This window comes from Bidens hawaiensis, unplaced genomic scaffold, assembly GCF_021521415.1.
Source record: "Bidens hawaiensis isolate Kalapana, Puna unplaced genomic scaffold, B.hawaiensis_p1.1 tig00084976_1, whole genome shotgun sequence".
Lineage (NCBI taxonomy): Eukaryota > Viridiplantae > Streptophyta > Magnoliopsida > Asterales > Asteraceae > Bidens > Bidens hawaiensis.
This window is the reverse complement of record NW_027504132.1, coordinates 1-24,634: the sequence shown is the minus strand read 5'-3', so window position 1 is coordinate 24,634 and position 24,634 is coordinate 1. Positions and strand designations below refer to the sequence as shown.

The 24,634-nt window shown below is 35.3% G+C and overlaps 3 protein-coding genes and 2 pseudogenes across 4 annotated transcripts; 3 read left to right on the top strand and 2 right to left on the bottom strand.

Annotated features, from left to right (window-relative positions):
- Positions 1-477: 477 nt before the first annotated feature.
- LOC143607682 (F-box protein At4g00755-like) lies at positions 478-2,872 on the top strand. The gene is made up of 6 exons (XM_077083047.1): positions 478-609; positions 1,270-1,399; positions 1,505-1,894; positions 1,960-2,135; positions 2,203-2,321; positions 2,397-2,872. The coding sequence occupies exons 2-6, from the start codon at positions 1,273-1,275 to the stop codon at positions 2,674-2,676; spliced, it is 1,092 nt and encodes a 363-aa protein (XP_076939162.1). The 5' UTR covers positions 478-609; positions 1,270-1,272; the 3' UTR covers positions 2,677-2,872.
- A 1,435-nt stretch (positions 2,873-4,307) lies between these two features.
- On the top strand, positions 4,308-5,306 carry LOC143607685 (F-box protein At4g00755-like). The gene is made up of 5 exons (XM_077083048.1): positions 4,308-4,434; positions 4,542-4,670; positions 4,705-4,871; positions 4,990-5,108; positions 5,180-5,306. Exons 1-5 carry the CDS (start codon positions 4,308-4,310, stop codon positions 5,304-5,306), a joined length of 669 nt encoding a protein of 222 aa, XP_076939163.1.
- A 1,843-nt stretch (positions 5,307-7,149) lies between these two features.
- LOC143607680 (phospholipase D beta 2 pseudogene) lies at positions 7,150-8,666 on the bottom strand (annotated as a pseudogene).
- Positions 8,550-11,259, bottom strand: LOC143607681 (phospholipase D beta 1-like). Its single transcript, XM_077083046.1, has 7 exons — positions 10,276-11,259; positions 10,089-10,205; positions 9,762-9,956; positions 9,401-9,649; positions 9,241-9,309; positions 9,016-9,163; positions 8,550-8,916 (listed from the first exon to the last, which is right to left on the bottom strand). Exons 1-7 carry the CDS (start codon positions 11,137-11,139, stop codon positions 8,705-8,707), a joined length of 1,854 nt encoding a protein of 617 aa, XP_076939161.1. The 5' UTR covers positions 11,140-11,259; the 3' UTR covers positions 8,550-8,704.
- An 8,502-nt stretch (positions 11,260-19,761) lies between these two features.
- LOC143607684 (lysophospholipid acyltransferase LPEAT2-like) lies at positions 19,762-24,368 on the top strand (annotated as a pseudogene). Its single transcript, XR_013149017.1, has 14 exons — positions 19,762-20,480; positions 21,035-21,215; positions 21,308-21,367; positions 22,272-22,435; positions 22,514-22,577; positions 22,668-22,736; positions 22,811-22,906; positions 22,989-23,033; positions 23,147-23,216; positions 23,472-23,538; positions 23,625-23,675; positions 23,749-23,859; positions 23,964-24,011; positions 24,088-24,368. The product of XR_013149017.1 is annotated as a lysophospholipid acyltransferase LPEAT2-like (transcript).
- Positions 24,369-24,634: the final 266 nt, after the last annotated feature.

The following is a 24,634-nucleotide window of genomic DNA, read 5'->3' as shown; positions in this document are numbered from 1 at the left end:
CGGAATATTCCCGCCCTGCTCATTCTTTCTTCAGGTGACATTACTGAAGTATAAGAGTTAGTGCCTTATGCGTGTAGCCTTACCGTTAGTGCGGGTAGCCTTCCTTCTTGGCTTGTATCCACAGCTGCGGGGACAGGCAGGGTACTGTACCAAGGGAGGCTTTCCTGCGGAACAGCTGGCTTACTGCGTGTATGGTCTTCATCTCTCTGAGCATGGTGGGTCCTGCGGATCCAGTTGGTCTTTGCGCAGACGTACCTCCTCAAGGTGAGCCTTGCGGGTCCAACTGGGCTTTGCGGGGACTTACCTCTTCAACGGGGTTAGTAATTTGGATGTTAATTGGCAATGACTGAGAAACGTGAAGGGTCCATATGTACAAAATAAACTTTTTGGATTAAATTCGCATTATTTGTCAAACCACATGGACGAAAATGACATTTTACTCTTTTTTTGTTTTTTTATTTATGACAAAATATTAGCTTGTGTGTATAAAAAGTTGGTAACAAATAATAACCCGAGTTTTCTAAACCTCTCGCGCAAACGCCATTACCTCCGTCGGCCAATCAATCAATCAATCGAATCACCGTCTTAGGGTTTCTATTCACGCAATCGGTAATTGTTGTCTTCTTCTAATTTATATTATTTTCTCAATCCGTATGTGGGTTTTCTTTAGTTTCATAATAATGTCATCGATCCTTTACAAGATGTAATTTTGAAGCGAAATTAGTATCGAAATGGGTGTGAATCTTGTCAATTTTAATGGGTTTAACGCTAATTAATTGCATATCTTTTGTGGTAATTGTTGGTTTAGGGTTAGGTGAATTCAATAATAATTAGTAATTACAATTAGTTATTTTGTTGAATTTGATTGAATGTAAATTTTGGGTGTTGGTTGATTTTGCTTGTAACAGTTGCAGATTACATGTGTTTGATCAATTACAACTAGGATATAGATTATTTGAGATTGCCCACCAAGTGTTTGATAAAATGTCTCTTAGAGGAATACATGGCGCGGAGCGTATTTTCTTAGTAATTGATGTTAGCATAATGTTGCAGGCATAGGATAAAGGCGGAAAACTTTATATTATCATTTTTTATGTTTGTGTGTACACGGAATATTCATATATTTTTTTTCAGTCGAATGTGAATATGTAAATATGGTTACAGCTAATGATTCTATACTAGAATCGCTTTATCTGAATAAAGGTAAAAACTTGGGGTGTCAAATTATGTCGATTAATAATATAATGTGATGTTATTGGTTTGTCACAGAACATGGAGACTCAGATTGATTTCTTGCAATGGCTTGAACCTGACATGGCATTCAAGATTCTTACGTGTCTGGACGACTCAGCTGACCTCATTCGTGCATCTGCTGTTTCTCGATGCTGGCAAAACATCGGTGAGTATCGACTATCGTCGCACACGCATATCCTTATTCATTCATATTATTCTTTACAGTTAGTATAATATATTAATATGATTTGTTAATTGTCTCTATATGAAGTGGTATATAATGGACTTAGCAAGGAGCTCTGTGTTAGAAAATATCCTCAGCTTGCTGCCATCACTCGGGTAGTCAAACAGAGTCATGACGAATCGGAACCGAGTTACGACTTGGTGGAGATAGAGCACCAAGCCTACGCTTCCCTTTTCCGGGCCCTCAAATCATTCCCACAAACCTATTGCATTGCTGATCCAGTGAGTGCATCGAGCACCGACAACTACCCAGAAGAAAGCATCATGAATACTCTCGACCCGAGAGAGAAAATCCTTCATCGGGAATCGTATTGGTCTAGTAAAGGAAGTGATGATCCAGAAGCACCCGAGACACTGATATATAATTTAACAGCTAAACTTTGTGTTATAACAGAAATAAACTTGCATCCATTCCAAGGTTTATTTATTTATTTAAATTTCTATGCTTTCAACATATTATTTAACTGGCATTTGTGTATGCAGCTTTGTTTCAGATGGATTGCCCAATATACTCGTCGAAAGCCGTGCGGTTCCGAATGGGTCATCCGAAATCTTGGAGTGAGTTGGATTATGATTTCATGGAGGCACAAGAATGTGCAGATGACAAGTTTATTTGGACATACACGTCACCGATTTATCCTGTGGCAACGGGTGAGTTTGTGTTTCGTTTATTATCTCTCTTGTTGGAATTAAACGGTTGTATATTAACAAAGTTTATGGCAACAGGAGAATCGGGTACAAAGGTTTAAGTTGCCCGAGCCGGTAGTCTGCGTCGGTGGTTTTTTGCAAATCGAGTTGTTAGGTCGGGTTCAGGTTCAAGCAGCTGATGGCAAATATTATATATGGTCAGTATAATATTTTGAATACTTAAAATTACCAAGTTTTTCGAGTAGTCGGTTAAAGTTTCTCTTTTTTTACAGTGTGGCTCACGTGCAAGCAATAGGGCGGCAATTATCGCCTGCGTTTGGTCTTGAGTTTTCTGAATCGTCGGACAGTGTCTCTCTGAAATATGATGCTGAGCAATTTGCACATATTATGAAAAATGGAAATAATAGTTCACTTAGTACGAGTTTACTTCCGGTACAGCCGCCTCGACAGCTGGCTTGGGGCAATTTACAAGACTTTTTGCACATGGTACAAGCGCATCCTGATGGTGTTGAATATGAATGGGTCGATGATGATGAGTTCGAGTGGATTTGAGACGAGTGGTGAACATGGTACAATGTGTTTTTATTTGTGTAGCGTAACTTAGTAGTAAATAGTTTCTGGTACTAGAAGCTTCTTCGGTCTTGGTTCGTGTCGACTTAAGATTGTTGTTTGACTTCGTGAGTTGAAACCGCACAAAAAAGAATAAAAAAGATCTGTGTTGTTTCTAAGTTTCCCGACGGTTTTGTTTTTGCTTTTGGGAAACCACTTCAAGTTTTGGTCCATAAACTGAATATAACATTTGGTCTCTTTATCACCAACAAATGGACCAGCGGTTATTATACATAAGACTGTTGTTAAAACTTAAAACGGGTGTTCACATCGTGGTTTGGTTGGTTTTATAGAAATGTTTGTGCCGAAATGCGAAGAAACGACAAACAAACCTGGTAGGTTGATTTGGTTGCTTTGACCGGTCAAAACGGTTTCTTTTTCTTAGATGGCTTAAACTGTTCTGTTATTGTAGTTAACATTGTTAGATATAACCATTTATCAACCCTCAAAACTATACCATTGTCCGCACTTTATAGGATGAGCAAATTAAACGTTGTTAACAAGTAAAGATCTACGCGAAGAAACGGGTATCCGGTTGTGAATCGATATCATGTCTCATAGTCAAACGAACATCCTCAACAACACCATCATCATATCTCATAATTACAATATTAACAGAATATAAAAAGTACTCTAGAAATTTTTATGATACATTGGTCATAAATTTATTAAACAACCGACCTTTTACTTCTCCTAAAGGTCTAAGGGTAGGCAACGTTTTTCGTCTAAAATGTTTTTTCCCTAACGTATTAGGGTTAACGGCAAGATATTACGCCCAAAGATGGCAAGTAGTATGTTTTGGTGGTCCGTCTAGCTAGCCAACGTATAAGCATTCAGTGTTAAAGATTTCCATGTGTCGTTTTCTAATCGGAAGTCTTATGTGTGTGTGTGTTTAATATTAATGTTGTGTATGAATTTAACCAGGTTTTTGATGTATCACAACCTGTTGTTTCTCTAATAACACTAGACTGTCCTCTTTTAAGTGTTTGATTAAAGGGATAATCAACAAAAAGCTATTTTGACCCAAGAAAATTAACAAGTTTGGCCATTGACTTTTTATCTTAACAAAAATTCATTCAGTAACATTATTAGATTTTATGACACTTGTTCATTTTAAAAAGCGCGTGTAACGCATCGCTTGTTGCTATAGAAGGTGCACCCTGGCCAAAAGGCCTACCAAAATAACGGCCGGAGGCGTGTGCATTAGATTGTTGTACAACAAGCTTTTTAGGTTGTACATACAGATAAATTAGATACTAAACCATATATAAAGCTTATTGTGTCTAAAGTCTAAATATTGGGTAAATGATGCTAGAAACATATAGGGAAATGCATAAAAGAGTTATGTAGTATAATTGCGTCTCACGTATTAAAAGCTTACCGCTTTTGCGCTTCACGCCTGGTTTTAGAACCCGTCACCTTTGTGCGCTTCACGCTTTTTAAAACCAAGTTAGACCCTGGTTCATTCAAATTTAAAAACTTATTTTTTATTTTTATAAATACTTCTGGATGTCCGAAAATTATTTGGTTAAAGAGCCTGCTAAGATGTTCAAATGCATAACATGTCACAGAACATGGAAACTCCGATCGATTTCTTGCAACGTCTTAAACCTACCATGTCACTCAAAATACTTACATATCTAGATGACTCAGCCGACCTCGTTCGTGCATCTGCTGTTTCTCGACACTGGCAAAACATCGGTATCATACACACATATACTTATTCATTCATATTATTCTTCACAGTTTATGATAAAAGTTTTATGATGTGTTAGTTAATTACTTCATATTTGTATCTATATTTGAAGTGGTCTCTAATGGACTTAGCAAGCGGCTCTGCGTTACAAGATATCCTCAGCCTGCTAGCATTACTCGTGTAGTCAAACCGAGTCATGACAACTTGGAACCAAGTCATGACTTGGGGGAGTTAGAGCACATTATCTAACTAGCATTTGTGTATGCACTATGCAGCTTTGTTTCAGATGGATTTCCCAATATACCCATCGAAATCTGTGCGGTTTCGAATGGGTCATCCGAAATCTTGGAATAACTTGGATCATGATTTCATGGAGGCACAAGAATGTGCTGATGACAAGTTTATTTGGACATATACGTCACCAGTTTTTCCCGTGGCACGGGTGAGTTTGTGTTTTGTTTATTATTGGGAGCACAAGTTAAATGTTACACATAAAAAAAATCTTCTAGCATTGAAAAAATTGTGATATTTCGATATATTCACGAACTTTATGGCAACAGGAAAACCGGTTACAAAGGTTCAAGTTGCCCGATCCTGTAGTCTGCATCGGTGGTTTCTTACAAATCGAGTTGTTAGGCCGGGTTCAGAAACAAGCATTTGATGGCAAATACTATATATGGTCAGTATAATATTTTCTACATTTCAATTAATAGTTCATATCATAAGTTCTTAAGTTACTCTTTTTTACAGCGTGGCTCACGTGCAAGCGATAGGGCGAGAATTATCACCTGCGTTTAGTGACGAGTTTTCTGAACCATCCAATAGTGTGTATCTAAAATACAATGTTGATTACGTGTATTTAAATAAGAAACCCTAAAGTTCCTTAAACCAAATCTGCATATTCGGTTCTTAACGTTGTGTTCCGAGTTCATTTAAGGGTTATAGTCCCATGATAGATATTGACTAGTATAGATTTAAGAGTAGGTTTAGGGGTTATGTGAGCTAGCTGATGAAAAATAACTAATAACTTAATATCTGATATTTGTCAATGTTAGATAAGTAACAAAATGGAATATTATATTCATAAGACGAAAATATTAAAAGATGAAAAGTTAAGATAGTGGAGACTGTGGAGAATCAACAACGCATATGCAGCAACTATAATATATATATGCTGCTTATGTCACTTCTGTACACCATGTCACTCATCTATCAAGATCCCCATTTTACCTTACATCACCTCAAAAGCCACTCTACATATATATATATATATATATATATATATATTATATATATATATATATATATATATATGTGTGTGTGTGTGTGTGTGTGTGTGTGAGAGAGAGAACATAAATGTAAGAAAAGATTAACTAATTTATAATTTAAAAAAACATGTAACAAATTTATATATACAAAGAAATTATCTTGGCTTATTAAGAAAACCAAGGAAAAAGTCATTTGGGATGCATTATGAATAACATAAGTTAGTTCATGTTAAACCTTGAGCAAGTGAATCAAGAACACGAATACGAGATTTGATCAATATAAGATTGACTCTTTTATTAAGAAAACGACAAAACGAGAAAAACTTAAACCTTGGAATATATATACCCACGATTCCTAATCCTAACCTATTTCAAATACATAATTTGAAACCAAATAAAGTTATGATTAAAGATAAGCATAACTTATTTTATAATAATAAACTAATTATTATTATTATATTAAATATTCTATGAGTCTATGAGTCTTCAATATGAGTTGGTGTTGGACACGTTTAAAAGTTCACGCTCTATATTATTTGACATTAGGTATGACTTTTGAAATGTTAAAAACTGTCATAATAAACAAAGAACATGGGCACCAACTTTATATGTTGTCATCAGCATATCCTAAGGAAGATACTAAATATGCCTTCCCTTAACTTTTCTTCACATTCAAGAACACATAATAATACTATTTATACATGAGATCACTTCCCCCATTTTCATTCCTCAAATCACTCTCATTTTCTTAAATAAGTCAAGATGTTGACGTTAGAGGCAACGAGTGGCGGTAAGTGGTGGTGGAACATGTGGGCACTAGCTAATGACTATGCGATGGTGGTGTTCGTTGTCGTGAGAATGAAATAACCTTGATTTGATTGGCATCATGGGTGGTTTAGTACCAGGGCAACCTCAATCTTTGGCAAAATAGTTTAGGTTTTTCGTTCATGTAGTATCATACAATAATCGGTCACATTTGTTTGTAGTTTTTCTATTCGAAGACGAATATGTCTTGGTTTATGTCAAGAGTGGTTTCAATAACAAGGCAACCTCTATATAATTATATCCTTGACATAATTGTTGGGTTTTCTTTAAGTTCCTAGTTATATTGTTATACTAATCATCATCATCATCGTACTCAGTATATCCCATAACAAATAAGGTTTTAGTTGAGTTGCATTTAGTTTGTTTACAGACTAACTACTATAACTACTCTAATAGAACATTAGAACCGTCGAGTTAGTTAAACATTATATATCAACATCATGTGCATCATAGACCAAAAAAAGGAATTATTTGATTACATTTTACAACATTTTATGGATCCGTTGGTATCACTTTTACAACTTCATCTCGCTCTCTAGTACGATAATACAAAATATAATAACTTCAAATGTTACATGGCCAACACTATTGTAAGAAGACTCATTCAAACAGTCAAAATCGCATTACTCAAATGGTCAAATTTTCTTGAATCCCACGAAATGACCCGACAATTTGACCTCCAACATCCAAAAACTCTTCACATCCATCAAGAGGGTGGACCTTACCCATCCGGTCAACCCTGACCGGGTACTTCATGAGATGACCTGTCATCTCTGATGCCTCGTTGGAAGCAAACCGGGCCCAGTTTGCTTTTGCCATTGATCTAACTTTTCTTACACACTCAAGCGTCTCGGGATAATAGAATGATCCGTCAACAGTCCCGAGATGCTCAGCCCATAACGACATTCTATATCCGTAAATCTTCAAAATAAAAAAAACCAAAAAAAAAAAAATCAAAAGTGTAACAAAATATTTGAGGTGTAACACGTAACTCGTTGCACAAGTCGAGTGACAAGTCGAAACTGGTCAAATACCTGTCCACGCGGATCCATTTGTTTCCTTGCCCAAGTGTTATGAGGTTGATAAGCTCCCATTGCAATCTCGGTGTCACGAGTTCCTTCCATTGACCGTTGATTAATATTTGCAGATCCTAAAATCACATATTCATCGTCTACTATCATTCCTTTTGAATGTACATATATCATGAATCTCCGGTTATTACGTGTGAGTGCCTGAAATATATAAATAAAAACAGATAAAAAAAACTTCAAATTAAAGATATTAGTGTTAAAACTACCACCTTCAAAAGTAGAGTTATAAGTTGACTTAAAAAGTCAAACATACTAAACTTCAGATTGAAGTTATTTGCAGGATATCTGTTCTCAAACTCTTTAAACTAAAAAACTTAATATTGTAAAGCAACCGAATGTTTAAACCGTTCCCGTGCAGCTAGAAATTCGTTTATTTAATAAACGAACAAACATGAACAAAAAAAATGTTCATTTAGTTAACAAAGGAACACTAACACGTGTTTGGTTCGTTTAGATACATTCATTTACATATGTTTATGTTCATTCGTTTACGCTTGTTTAAGTTCATTTGTTGACGCTCATTAACTCATTCATTTAATTTTTTTGGCCCATTACAATTTAGTATAGTTTCAACAACTTTTTAGGCCCAACGCTGCTTTTCACGTTAGTTTTTAACTACTTTTAGCTCGCTTATGTTCGTTCATCTATGTTCAGTATAAACGAATGGTACACTACCATCGTCTACTATCATTCGTTTATACTGTTAGCAAACAAACATGAACATGTTCATTTTCTTAACGAACGAACACAAACTAGAAAACTCAGTTCGTATAATCTTTCGCAATCATTCGGTTTGGTTAAAGTTAAACAAACCAGCTCGAACATATCCATTCATGTTCATTCGGTTCGTTTACAAGCCTTATAGGTTTGACCACATTCAAAGAGACAATGGGAGTTGACCTCAGGAGAATAGTCAAAATAATAATCATCCTTCGGGCTCGCGTCTTCACGATTCCCAAGACAGAAAAAAATCAAATAATCTTGCGGCGAGTGTGCTTCCTCAAGTCCAACTTCCACCAAAGCTTTGTAGATAATATCATACATCATTTGCATTGTTTTATTCTGTAAAAGTCTTCTACTTTGTCATTATTTTAAATATTTGAGTAACAATAACACAATAAGATTAAACCATATAACTGTACATAACTATATACCTGCCAAAATAATATTCTTTGTGTAGCAGAACCTGTCGGGACACCCTCGGGCCACATAGGGATAACGATATACACTGCAAATCTGTCGTGTGACTGGATTTTATTAGCAATTTTTAGTGCAATCTCCATTGGAATCAAATTGTTGGCACCTGATAATAATAACAACAATAATCATAAAAGAACATGTTACAAAATAATAAACCTTTGTATAAATAATAAAATTTCACTTAAGACATGTTTTTTTATACCTAGATCTCTATAAGAACTCCAGTTGAATGATGATCCGAGAAAGTACTGGTTTTCGATGTAAATAAAATGCTGTGCAGCACGAATAGCGGTTACGTATGCAGCATGTATGCTCATGTCAATAAGCACATTCTTCCCACAAACCAAATTCTGTTTATACAAATTTAAAAATTCAATTTATTTATCATTGAAGGGTATTTAGGTCATTTTTCATCAATGTATTTCACCTTGGCTATAGCTTCTTTGGGATCCTTAGGGAAGCCTTTAACCGAATTTGAATCAATTGAACGAAAAATCTGCAAAAATTAGTTTAAGAGTTAAGTGGATGTGAAATGACTAAAATACCCCTTCATGTTAAAAGTTGAAAAATAAAATAAATTTATTTACCTGTACATGCCACCCTTCAGGATCCTGGTCACTAAGGCAAGGTTCATCATTTACAGTTAAAAACTCTGGCATACTTTCTATATTTAGTAAAGATTCGTCACGTGAAGCCTTTAACTTCTTTAACCCGTGGGCTTTTGACGCTTTTAACCACCGTTCCTCAAAGTTTTTCAAAAGATCATATGCAGCCGGTCCATCAATCTTACTATGCAAGTCGTGCCATGGTTCTCGTGGACAACCCGCAACACTACCCTGTTAAATGTAAGCCATTAATAATCTTAACTTCTTAAGTCTTAAATAATAACATATAATGATCTTATAAAAAGTTTTAGCTAGAAAGAAAGAATGAGATATGAAATGTCACCGTGAAAGTAGGATTATGAAAGTCATCTGAATGTAATGTTTCTAGAGTTTTGAAAATCGGATGCGTTGGATTATCATATCGACCATTACATAAGTCGAGTCCTCCAATAAATGATATTATTTTCCTCCTACCGTTTCCAGCATCCGCATCTACCATCACAGTTTTCTGATGATGTGTATAGATTGTTCCAACTTCCTAAAATAAAAAAAAATGATTATAAATAGTAATAACAGCAACTTATCTAGAATAACCGATTCGGTTTTCAGTTATGCAAATTATGAATTCTAGTAAACTTGTGAATTTGGTTATTGTAATATTATAGCATACCTTTTTCTTGGCCCAACTAAGTTTCTTCCCCGCCACACGGAGACAAAGCATCACTTGAACCGCAGAATGCTTAAAGAAACGCCGAGTCTCTTCATCATGTGTGGCCATAAATCCATCCTAAAAACACTAATCTTTATGCTAAAATAGTTAACATTCAACAACACTTAAATATGTTTAAAAAACTTACCACATTGTAACCCATGATACTCGTTGAAGTAGGATCGTCCCAAACAAGAAGCAAAACTCTAACGCCTTCTTGTGACTTATTTTTCAAAAGCTCACCAAGTGTGCAGCTCGGTGAATCCTCCGTCTCACGAACCAATCTCACTTTATGCCATATAGACCAACCCGTGATATAAACAAGATGTTTAGCATCCTTAATCGCGTCAAATATGTCAATCCAACATGTCCCATGAACATAATGCATATCACCATCAAGCTCAATATCCGGAAGACCATGATTATCACCTACATGTGCATCTTGATACAATGTAACCTTCCCACCTTTCCTTAACGGAAAATAAGTCCCCGGGATCCCATAATATCGTGGGCCCGCCCCAACCCCGTTAAGATATAAACTCGCCTTTTCAACGGGTGTGTATTGTATTGTAATCCCCAAACTCGCTCCGTTTTTGAAAGGTCTTCCGTTTGTGTTCAACAACGGAAAGAAACCGTCAACTTTGGATCCGTTATGTATGTGTTCAACCGGGATTGACACAACCCCTATAAGTTGTGATCCCACTCTATCATTATCTTTAACTAAAAAATGCACTTCAGAAGCATTATATGCGACATGAACATTAAACCGTTGATTCCAAACAGGATTCTCAGTGTTCTTAATCACATAAGTCCTTCCAATCACCGCACTCGTTATAGCAATCGACACATACGGGTCGCTAGTATTCTTCTCCCTATAAAAAACCTCACCCATTGTTTTAGTGAACATATCCATATTCGGAAGTGATTTCGCTTCATGGATTAATATGTTCAAATTGCCATGCAATAACAAGACTCTAAACTTCTTCTTGTGTGATCCGGATGGCGATGGCATGGCCAGTATTTGTGTATCGGGTGAGTCAACCAGCGAGTCGGAGTCATGGTCGTGTGAGTCAAATAGTGAACGATACTCGGTGGCTCTCGAAAGAGTAGGAGTAGATTGTTGGCTACTTGACTCATTATGTATACTTGATGATGATGATGTTGATGCTTCATTCTCAGACATAAGCAAATGATGTGTCCAACAAATGTATCCGATAAATGTATCCGAATAATTATTGTAATTATTAAGTAATGATCAACAACACAAATATGTGTCAATATGAATGCACATATATGTACATATAGAATTTATGCATTTAGGTTATATTCAATTTTTTTTAAAATGGAAACCCGAACATGAAACGAAACACGGGAATTAACAGACCTTTGATGGATGAATCTTGAAGATGTTTGTCGATGATCGGAAAGTTTGATGGAAACCGGAGGAGCAAAATTGGGTTGTGATTTGAAGGGACAAAATTTGGGCATTTTGTTACCGGTTTTAGTGGGTATAAATTGACCAATGGATATTATTAGGAAGTTTTGAGGTTGTTTATGATCGTTAAATAACCCGCCAACAACATTTCAAAATCTCAACTTCACATTATATGTTTCTTTTTTATTTTTTTTAATGTTTGATTGATTAAAACACGCCTTCTCTATTCAAACACCCAGTTTGCTGTTTGGACACCCTGGCCCATCTATACGAGTCGTATAGCTCATACTATTCGTATAGGTGGCAGCTTTTTGTCAGTATTTGTTGACCAGCTAATACGAGAAGGCCTATACTAGTGGAGGCCTATACGAGTTGTATGAGCTATACGAGACAATTTGAATTGACTTCCAACCAAAAGATCGTGGGTTCTGGTCTCACTTTAAACATTTTACCTTATTTTTATACAAAAGGTTTTATATACAACCCAAATCATAACCAAGTAAGCCCATTTAAAAATTAAATTGTTTAAACCCAACAAAAATACCATTTTACTTAAGGCCCAAGTTTTTTTTTTCCTTTGGTCCAAGTTTTTTTTAACAACTATCGGAGACGACCCTCGGTGTATAAAGATCCAAAACGACTCGTATAGGCTATACTATTCTTCTAGTGGGTGTATGGGCAGTATACGAGTAGTTTAGTCATACGACTCGTTTAAGAATCTGGTCAAACACCATTTTTAAAAGGCTGGTGGATGTCATAGTACAGATGTCAATACGACTCGTATAAGCTATACGAGCCATATGAAGGGTGTCTGAATTTTGAAGATGAGTGTCTTATTAGCAGGACCCTAAAAAAAATACTATATAGAGATGATTACAAGAATATAAATAAAATATAATAAGAATAGTTTGTAACAAATATGGGTCTAAAGTAGATGTGCAAAAAAAAAAAAAAAACCCGGTTCCGGACTCGAATTGGTGGACCTGATCTGAAACCAGTTCCAGGTCGTACCCGTTGGACTCAATAACCAGTTTGGGTATTTATATACCCGAAAGTCCTACCCGCAACAACTAAGTTATCGGGGGTTTATTATCCTACTAGTTGTTGGGTGTTGCAGGAATCGTACAACATCTCCTTGAGTTTTAGAGAGTTTGAGGAGAAGAACAAACTTTTCAATGATATTGTTAAGGTAATGAAGGAAAAGTTCCTAAAATATTATAAAGACATACCGCCGGTGTTTACTTGTGTCGCTGCTTTAAACCCCTATTGGAATGTTAACGGGGTTGAGACATTGATCGAGGAAATATTTGACAACATGGGTATGCACGAGATCGACCCGAAGTTGTCGACGGAAGCGAAGGATAATTTTAACAAATACCTTCAAGAACTTTATGATCATTATTTTCAACTTTATGGTCCAAGCTCAAGGTCGTCTTTTGGGAGGCAAACAACAAAAAGTAAGTCGTGCAAGGACAAGCTTATAAATTTGATGAAGTTGTTCGTGAGTCGACGGCTAAGTGGCAAAGAAATTACACACCAACAAGTGAACTTGGTCGATATAGTGGGACAAACTATATGGAGGTGCAACGGTCGATGAAATTTGCAACATTGATATTTTGGCTTGGTGGAAAGGAAAGAAAACGAATTTCCTATTCTATCCGTCATGGCTCGTGACTTGCTTGCCGTCCAAGCTTTAACGGTAGCTTCAGAATCAGTTTTTTTCTCTTAGTGGGAAGGTATTATCGATGCGAATAACAAAACTAACTCCCGAGTCTCTAGAGGTGTGCATTTGCCTAAATGATCATTTGAATGCGGTGAATCGTATACAACACAAGGCAAACTTTGAAGACGAAATACCACTATAGCGTCCAATTCATGACGAGGAGGTGGAAGAAGTGCTTTCTTCCGGGATATCGGGTGGTGAAGAAGACGAAGACTAAGAAGAAGAGTTTAAAGACTTGTAATTTTTGTTTGTTTTAGTAACTTAATTTGTAACACGAACCAATCGATCGAATTTCAAGTAATTTTTAGTTTTGATTTGTTTATTATTAGTCATGTTTTACTATATTTTCACTTGATTACAACAACGACGAACATTTTATTATAAAACACAACATATTACAAACATCATTAAACATAACAACTTAAACAAGGTTCATCGTTTTAATCCCATGCTCTACAACGATTAAGCGTTGTTACCAGCGGCGGTAGGTGCTTGAGTTATAGAGTCGGACGACACTCCCACTTCCGCTTCCTTGGCATCCAAACTTTTAGAAACTTGGAACAATATTTGCACTGCACCATCTCTTGTGAGTCGGTCATGACACATAAATCATAATGAACCCAAACCTCTTGGCATCGTGTTGTGTCGATGAACATAACAACATCGTCGTCACTTACCATTGATTGCCGGTTTAAGCTTAATTGTGATTTAAAGTGTGTTTTAAAAATTTAAAAGTGGTTTAACAATTTCTACACATCATCTAGCTATTTATACTATGTGTGTAAGGTATGTATGGTTAAAAACCGTTTCCAACGGTCCAAAAACAGCTATATAGCTGTTGGAACCGGTTCCTAGTAGCTATAACTGTTTAAATTTCAAAACCCAGTGTACTCGGTTTTTTGGTATAAACCGGACCCGGGTCATACCCTATCTGGTTCCACGGGGTTCCCATATTATTCCACCGAGTCGGGTCCGGTTCCTACCCGGTTCTTGATTGGAACCGATCCCATTTTATACCCGATTTGAAAATAACCAGTTCCTACCCGGTTCCGGTTTTTAAAAAACTCAATTTGTGCACGTCTAGTCTAAAGTGTATCCACTCTATGATATATTTTTGATGAGCATGGCTTAAATTGTAGAATCTTGATGGGCCTACTCAGCTCATAGTAAGTTTCCCTCTTTATAAATAGTATAAACGGACAACTACTCTCTTTTTTTTTATAAAATCTAATTCTCTTCTACACAACGTTAAGGAAGTATTCTTGAAGTTGCTTTAGACCCGCTAAGGAAAGCAGCTATGCTGCCGAGGCAACCATTTCATCTACTTGCAGCTAGTCTGGATGGTATTTTATATTGGTAGGGCCGTCTTTGAGTATTCTTAAAATTTTGGGGCTCAGAGTGAGTATAAAAATGACATATAGTATCCAAACAATTCCATTGTTTATTAGAGTTTGACCAAAGTTTGACTTTTCGTTGACTCTGATCAAAGTTTGACTTTTCGTTGACTTTGACCAACGTTTGATTTTCGTTGACTTTTGACTAAAAAGGTCCAAGTCGTTGACCGTTGACTGAAAAGTCCAAATCTCGATGGCCGAAGACTAAAGTTCGAGTTTTGTTGACCGTTGACCAAAATACTGACCTTTGACCCAAAATATAGACCGACGACCCGTTGGTGACTTTTGACCAATTATTTAGACTTAGAATAATTATATGATATTCCTAGTCACGACTTAACAATCAATCACATAATTTGCACTTAGCCACTTATCATGCAATCCTATGACTAAGTCCAACACTCACCAATTTCAATTTTTCACAAGTAAGACTAAACATTTAGTCAAATAATTCCAAGTTGACCAATAAAGTCAAATCCAATTTACCACAACAATCCTAGTACAAACTACAATTATCTTTACTAAACAACATGCTAATCAATCTGGACAGATTTTAGTTATTGTTTTCTTAATTCCCATCACATTTCTACTTGTTAGTTTGTAATGCCCCAAATCATAAACTTTTTTGTTTCTGCAAGTTAAATACAAGTTACTTTATAACATCAATGATCCAATATGTGTGCATACGCCATTATGCATATACACAACCAATTCATGTATGCTCACCCCTTTACTACCATATGTTATCCAACATCTTATTAGCTTTAATTTGGGCATTTCTTTCATCTCATGTGTAAATTTCAACTCTAACTACTCACCAATTAACACACATTCAATCATTTAAGTTGATTAAAATTCACGAAAACGAAAAATCTATTTTGTTAACAAATATTTCACAAATCACGATGTATATATCCAATATATATGCATCCCTTAATATCTTAGTGCCCCCCCCCTTTAAAAAGCAGGCAACAAACCTAATGCACATGTGGAACGCGTGCTCGCACTGCTAACCCATTACACATCACGCTAAACACTACAAACCAATACAAGGAGTTAATCTACACGAACTCGCAGCAACGCACGTGCACTTTTGCTAGTCATTAATTAAAACAAAGGACATTCGGTTTTTGTTATTATAGAAATACGAATTATGTTTTACTTTTATTTGAGTCAAAATAGGCCCAAGTTAATCGATTGTGTGCGATTTTGACTGAGGTTGACCACGTTTAAACAATTTTTAATAAGCATGCGGAGTTAAAGAAACTTCCCTCGACACCATACCTTGTAGCGAGTGCTTAGAGAGTACTCGGCCTTGTAAACCTACTTTTACAATATTGATTATTATTATTCTTTTGTCGAGATACCGGAGGTAAAACATATGAACTTAAACATGACACGAGTTCTTATGGGTGACAGCGAAAACGACCTGTTAAACCCGTAGAGTGATGATATTAAGTCATGACCCGTCGTGACCATTTTTTGGAATTTGGTGCATATTCTATAAAATTTAGTATGAATTCTCATAGTGTGATGTGGGACATATCCTTACCAAAATATATGTGGATATTATGAGAACGGATCTAAGTAAAATCCTGACCACTAATGTGTTCGTTTTAGTAAACATCACCTATGTCATTTCGATGCGAGACAGATCCCTACCACTTACGTGGATTTTTTTTTTTCTTTGTAACAGCACATGAACTTATTAATTTATTTAGAGTGAAGTGTGATTTTTGTTATCTAGTTTGTCCAAATTTATGGTATTAGTCAAAAAGTTTCAAATTTACTATTTTCTCGTACCTGTGGTTTCATTTCACTTGCAATTAAACCCGAACTCACTACTCCCGTTAAGTCTTGTCGTTAAACCCATAAGCGTACCCTTCTCGTGAGAGGCAGTTTTGTCCTTATTTTCCCCCAAATACACCCCAACTTCACACGTGAGGGGGCTTGCGAATTAGGACTGAGGTTTATTTGGAGAGAAAAAGGACAAAACTGCCCCTCACGTGAGCGGCTCCCTAATGGGTTTAACGATCAAACTTAACGAGGTTAATAAATACAGGCTTAATTGTAAGTGAAATGAAACCATATGAACGAAAATCATAAATTTAAAATTATTGGACTAAAATAACATATTTGAACAAACCACGTATAACTCCAATTTCACCACTAGTAAAGGCATTTAAATTTTTATGGAGGCTGTAAGTCAAACCTCAAACCTGCTTTATGGACTAAAAAAACTCTTTAAAGAACCAAATTATTTTTATATGGATCCAACAAAACCATTTTTGTAATCTAGTTGCCTGTCCATAACACATGAAAGTTTATGACGGCTTGTAGTCTAACAATAGCTTGGAGTCTAGCAGCAATTAATGGCACCTCTAAAAACCTCAAGAGAATCAAATTATTTTAGTAGTTGACGACGAATAACTACTTGAATAGGGACATAATCAATACTGATGTTCGACTAGTATTACAACTTTTTTGAACGACAATTTAGATCATTGACGGATTATTGACTCACTCGATTATTTTCGTTCCATGAGTGCGAATCATAGGGTGCTAGGCTGACACGTCTTTGAAGGGAAGCTCGTATGTAAGCCTCCCTCATTACTCCTGACATAGACACCACCAGTGGCGGATCTAGACGAAAATCTTATGGGTAACGATCAACAAATTTTTTTTCGTATTTCATACAATGTAGACGAAAATCTTTTATCGTAGTGTATGCAATAAACAAATTTTTTTTTACCGTATTTCATATAATATATATATTTTTTTGACTATGGTGTTGGATCGATTTCATCATTTTCTTAGAATTTTCGTTTAAAAAGATTGATAATAAGACTTTGTTGATTCATCTTTCAAGCTTCCTAATTTTCACATAAACAAATTTAAACCATAATCAATTCTAATTTACACATAAACCCTAAATCCTTAATCAATTCTAATTTATATTATTCAAATATCCAATAAAACATAATCAATCATTCAAATTGTGAATTGTCCATAAATAATCCAAAATTAACAATTTATCTAATAACATTAAACAATTACAATTTAGATAAAAGTAAAAGAATACCTAAATTGAGCAAGTAGAAGTCGAACTGTGGATGAAGGACCGAGGGATCGCCGACCGTCGACTACCGGGCTGTAGCATGGAGGTTCGGTGACCGGAGGAGAGCGACAGGGGGTTGGGTCATCGTGGGGTGGACGATGGCTGAATGAAACTTCGTTTTATTGAATCTTGATGTCCGGCCAAAATCAAGCAACCACACATAAAGGAACAACGAACAATGGTTTTATTTGATTTGGGTTAAAATATGGTTTGGCTTTAAACTTTAGTTGGACTTTAATTGATTTTAACTTTTAATTTGTTTGTGCTATAAACTAAAAGGGGTAAAGTTATATTTTTTCAGGTGTAGCGAAATACGAAAACTTAAAAAAAAATTGCACTACCAATAAAAAGTTGAGGGGGGCAACAGATGCTACCCCTGGTTAGTAGCTACATCCGTTACTAGACACACCCTCAAAACGAAACACACCATAAGTGATCCCTAGTCTTGTAACCTACATTTTTTAAGACAAATTCGGTTAATTAACCTCTATAAAGGCATGTTTGATTGACTCTTAATAGCATTAAGAGGCTAATTCTTAATGGCTCATAACCTTTTAATGGTTAAGAGGTACCTTAAATCTGAATGGTTAAAAGACTACCTCTTAATTGTTATCTCTTACCCATTCAGACTTAAGACTGTCTCTTAACCATTAAAAAGTTACAAACCATTAAAAGATAGCCGCTTAATGATCATTAAGAGGCTACCAAACAATCCCTAAGTAAATTTTGCCTACTCGTATCACGTACGCAATCTAATATAAATCCACGAGGAGCTATTACATCCACCACTTTAACCTTTACAAGTTCAACATCTGCTACTTTAACTTTCACATGATGACGGAATGTTCTTGAAAACAAACACTTTAATAACAAGTATGGCATCATTTTGTTTTTATTATATAAAAAGAAAAAATAAATTCACACACAATCATTAATTTTCTTTTATTATTATTTCTTTTATCAATGAGGTGGTGGTCCATTAACAAAGGTAAAGTCTTTAAACATTTAGATTTGAGAATGGAAGGTCTTGGATTTAAGTCTCATAAACAATAATAAGGATTAAAAGAAGTTTACTATTAAAAAAAATCAATATTCTTTATTTATTTAATGACACATATATTTCACCAATTTTCAAAAAGGAAAATTTTCAAAATAAGCGTTTATGAAAACGTTTTTCAGGTTTTAGGTGTCATTTGCAAGAAATTCTAAAAATATGTATTATAATCTAGTCGTGACGAGTAGTTTGTATAACCAATTAAAACTTGACACGTGTCTTTAAACAAACCATAACAAGCAGATTTACTAATCATTTACTCGTCACGACTAAATAAGTTTTATGCCTCGTAATCAACGCCCACGAGTAATTCATAAGTTCTTTAGTCGCGACGAGTAGATTGTAAGGTTAAACTAGTCGGGGCGAGTTAACTACTAATAAACTACTCGTGTAGGGAATATAAACCATGTAAATTAGTCGCCGCAACTAAAGGACGTATGAATTACTCGTGGGCGTTGATTACGAGGCATGAAACTTATTTAGTCGTGATGAGTAAACGATTAGCGAATCTGCTCGTTATGGTTAATTTAAGGGCACGTGGTAAGTATTAACTGGTTCTACAAACTACTCGTGTGTAATCATAAACTACTCATCACGACTTGTTTATAATACCTATTTTGGAAATTTCTTGCAAATGACACTTAAAACCTGAAAAACGTTTTCATTAACGTTTGTTTTGAGAATTTTCCCTTTTCAAAAACATACATCTCGTTATTACGCCAGAGATTTTTTACCTTTATAGTGACACAACAACCGTCAAATGTCATCCGGTAATATAGTTTTAAACGAAAAAAACAAACTAAATTTTACAGTCAACGTGAGTCCAACTAAAACAAGATAATATGGCTATAATAACGCAACGTGACTTCCCAAATAAAAGAGTGTGATGATATCTTTTTTAGGCACTATCATATGATTGGTACACAATAGAAAACAATCACGCCTTCACCACGCCCCAAAATCTAACAGCCAGGTGACACCATCAAATTGTCCTAATTTAATGCAACATTATTATTATTATTATTATAGCCACGCAATCCTTTTATTTCACGGCCTAAATTGCTCAACTCTTCAATTCGATTCCACCCTCAACTCCCTAAATTAAAGCTATCTTTGTATAAATCCATCAAAAAAGTAAATCAATTCACCAAATTAAAACCCTCAAAACCCCAATTCTTCACTCAATTAATGTCAACAGTCACCGATCTCAAAACCCCTCTTCTCCGGCAACCACCACCACCGCCGTCGTCAGATTCCGATGTACCAGAATTCATCTTAAATATCGATAATTGCTCGATTCCAACCAATACCCAGTTCGAATCTGACCAAAACCCATATGGGTTTCTCGGGTCGACCCGGTTTGACGTACCCGGGTCGACCACGGTTGACCCGTTTAGGAACCATACGCCTAAAATTGAAGGGGTTTACGAGTGGGTTAAAGTGGTTTTATGTGTGCCGTTAGCTTTGATTAGGTTGTTGCTATTTGGGTTGTGTTTATTAATTGGGTATGTGGCTACTAAGACTGCTTTACAAGGGTGGAAAGATAAGCAGAATCCGATGCCGAAATGGCGGTGTCGGGGTTATGTGGATCACCCGAATGTGTACTCGGGGCATATTGTTTTCATTTGGGTATGCTTAATTAATTTTTTTTGGTTACTTGTATGCATCAATTTCCGTTAGGGGTGTAAACGAGTCAAGCTACTCGAGATAGGCATGTTAAACGAGCCTAAACAAGCCTAATATTTATATAATTTTATAAAAGATAATATTATATAAACTAAGTAAATAATAGATATTATGTTACATATTTGATGTTTTGATTATTCTTTTATCGAAGAAGTCTTTTCAAATTTGTGAATTGTCATTGTAACGTTTTACGTAACATGTAATTTAATGTATTGTGATACGAATATGACTTATGAATTGTATGTTTTTTTTCACGTTACCCCATGTAACACACGGGTTTAAAGCTAGTTTATAATTAGAATATATACAAAAAAAATAAGTATTAATATAAGTAAAATAGTTAATAATAAATAAACGAGTCGAGCCAGAGCCGAGCTTGAGCTTGAAAAACTATTCACGAGCCGAGTTCGAGCCTAAACGTGCTTGGGCTCAACTATGTTCGTTTACACAACTAATTATAATAATTTTTATAGATATCATAATTATGTTATTTTCAGGTATCATTGGATTAATAGGAAGGGAAAACTGGCTCCTCGGGAGATTGCTCCGATTCTTGTGTCGAATCATGTGTCGTATATAGATCCGATATTCTATTTTTATGAATTATTTCCAACAATTGTTGCATCCGAGTCCCATGATTCCATGCCCTTTGTTGGTACTATTATTAGAGCTATGCAGGTTTGTGCATAATTGTGTGCTATATGTGGCTATGCTTTTATAAATATAGTAAATGTTAATGCATAGTTGTTATTATGTTTGTTAATATCTAGGTGATATATGTAAATCGGTTTTCGCATCAGTCTCGGAAGCATGCTGTAAATGAAATAAAGGTATAATGACTTAAATTATCTCTCCATTCACATGTTTGAGTTTTTATGAGACACATGGGGACTTTCTAAATATAGTGTGTGTTTGGGACATGTTTTGAAAGATATTATGTGATATTAAATGATCAAAAGAATTAGGTAGGCAGCCGTCTAAAAATGGCGGTAAAAACATGGTTGGGATGTGCTTAAGAAAAATAAAATCAGATAATGTTTTACAAATTCTGACTATTTAAGGTCAGTGATAAAAAACACCACTGAGTGTCCGACACACTATCCAGACACCACTTACGTGTCATATATGCCCGTATGACAGGGCGAAAAGTAGTCAAACCAGCTGTAAAAGTGGTCAAACTGGCCGAATGATATTCATACATGCTCTATGATAGAGAGAAAAATGGTTACATAGGTTGTATGTGGGCCAAACATATGGCCCGTGTGATGTTTTGATTCACAACGATATGGCTGATGTGACCATTGACAAAGTCATAGCCCTTATGGCCTTTTTCGCCCTATTATACGGCATGTATAATGTGCCATGTGATCTGGTGTACACTGAAGAAGGGGGGGGGGGGGGGATGGCCACGCCCTTTTAACAATTTAATTAAAAGAAGACCAAAAATGTCATTTTGTGAAATAGTAGAGACCGATTGTAAAATGGATTTATGACCAAATGAGGGTAAATAAGTCATTTTGGTTTACCCTTAAATATTTAGTTAAAACCTGAGAAGCAAAATCTGTTTATTTGTACATTAAAATCACTCCCAAAATGCAAATCCAAACGCCCTTTGAGAAAACTGGTTGTAAATGAAGTATTTTCCCGTGAAATACTTAGAAAAATAATTTATTTTGTATTCGATTTGTATAAGCAATTTGATACAGAAATGTGCTTTTAAGGATGTAAATACAGAGAAAGGCCTCAAGTGACAAATTTCCTCGACTACTTTTATTCCCCGAGGGAACTACAACCAACGGACGGTCGCTTATTTCTTTCCAACATGGCGCGTTTATTCCTGGTTATCCTATTCAGCCGATAGTAGTTCGTTATCCACATGTACATTTTGATCAATCATGGTAAGATCATCAATCGACCCGTGAATTTACTTCAACAATTTATGCAATTCTAAATGGGTGCTTTCACATGTTTTATAGGGGTCATATATCGTTGGGGAAACTCATGTTTAGAATGTTCACACAGTTTCACAATTTCATGGAGGTATATTTATGCTTTTATTATTAGATGTTTAATATTAATATGCGCATTGGTTTTTAGAAAATGTCGTAACGTTTTGTTGGAACTTATCAGATTGAATATCTCCCTATTGTTTCACCTTCGGAATTTGATAAAGAAAGTGCTGTTCGTTTCGCTGAGAAAGTGAGTTTATTATATGTTTTTTTATAATAACATTTGAATTAATATTTAATATGTTTGCTTAATTATTAATGTAGACGGGTAGAGCAATGGCTCGTGCTCTAAATGTTGTACAAACGTCACATTCGTTTGTTGATTACTTGATTCTTTCAAAGGCGGCTGATTCCGGACAGGTATAATACCTGCTTTTTGTCACGCGTGCAAAATTTTAGAACTTTTATAATTGATTTATTTTTTTTAAACTTATTTTTGCAGGAAAATCCATCGCTCTTTGTGGTTGAAATGGCGAAGATTCATCAAGTGAGTTTATATCTTTCATTCGTGTTTTGTAATATTTCATTGTTTCTTCTGTTTTATAAATTTTTATTTAATACTTTAATTAATATGAAATTATGTGTTTATTTTGGGGCCAGTTATACCATTTGAGCTCTTCGATGCATTAGACTTCTTGGACAGGTTTCTTGCCATGAATCCAGATTCAAGGTATGCTTTTAATTTTATTATAAAGGTTATTCTATTTATAGAATATACTATTTGTAAAAAACAATTTCTAGAATTACCGATTTGCCCCTCGTAACATCTTCATTCTGAATGTGACAAAATCTTCCGATCTTATTATTACTGGATGATACTTGTGTATTTAACAAATTATGTACATTTATATCTCTAATTTGCAAAATTCTACTTCTACATTCTTCTTTGTAACAATCTTTTTTCTAACTTCTATTGTATTCGCAGTGGAAGCGTTAAATTCCAAGATTTCTCAAGGGTTTTAAGATTAAAGCCTTGCGATCTTTCACAGAAGGTCAGTTACAAGTTAAAATTACGTAATTGCCCTTGTATTTCATATATGAATTATTAAATAGTTTTCTTATTTTATTTTTATAACAGATGTTTGAGTTCATTGACGTGGACAAGAACGGGAAAGTCACATTCAAAGAGGTAAGCGCGTGTGAGTCGAAGTGTATTTTCGTAATTTTACATCAAAATCCGCTGATCTTTTCGAATCTTGCAGTTCTTGGTAGGGTCCGCTCATATTCTCAACCAACCATTATTCCGGCGTGCTTGTGAAGCAGCCTTCTCTGAAAGTGACAGTGATCAAGATTATTACATTTCCATCCAAGAAGTAATCTTTTTCTCTAAACATATACAATATAATCCATTTTTTGAAATTTTTTCCCATTTTGACCCTTGACCAAACCTATAACTATTTTCTGGAATTTACCACAGCTTGGTGCTTCATTGATGCCAGCAATGGGGAGCTTGAGTAATGATGAGGTGAGTTATTAAACCAAATATTTTCAAATACCTAAACTACCCCTGAAAAGATAACGAGGTGACGACAATATTGTAGGTACACGGATTGTTTGATCTATTTGATGGAGATGGAGATGGTGATGGTCGGATCAGCAATGGCGATTTTGTAAATTGCTTACAAAGGAATCCGTTGCTCATAGCACTTTTTTCTTCACATTTCTTGCATAATGACTCGGACCCGAACGCATCAGCTGGTGTTTTAGAGGAAACAGTGTGATGTGTTTTATTTTATCCCCCTCATATATGTGCCATTGTGTAATTTTGTTGGTTTTGTGGGGTTGAATTTATGCTATTAGTTTTTACTCCTATACTATGGGTGTAATTTGTGTTTTAACTATGTGAACACTTTTATGTGAGTTTTTGTACATTATATCTTAAAACAATGGCATTTTATTAACCTTATGGGTAAAAAATTCAAACTTTACACTTATGAAAAAAGATTACACCTATTTCTCACCGAGTAAAGGTACCAAATTAGTACGGTTTAATTTTTCACTCGTTTTTGGTTTTGGTATATTTCGGTACAATATCGATGTCATCCTTAGTATTTACACTGCATTCTTGAGTTTTTTATTTAAGGGATT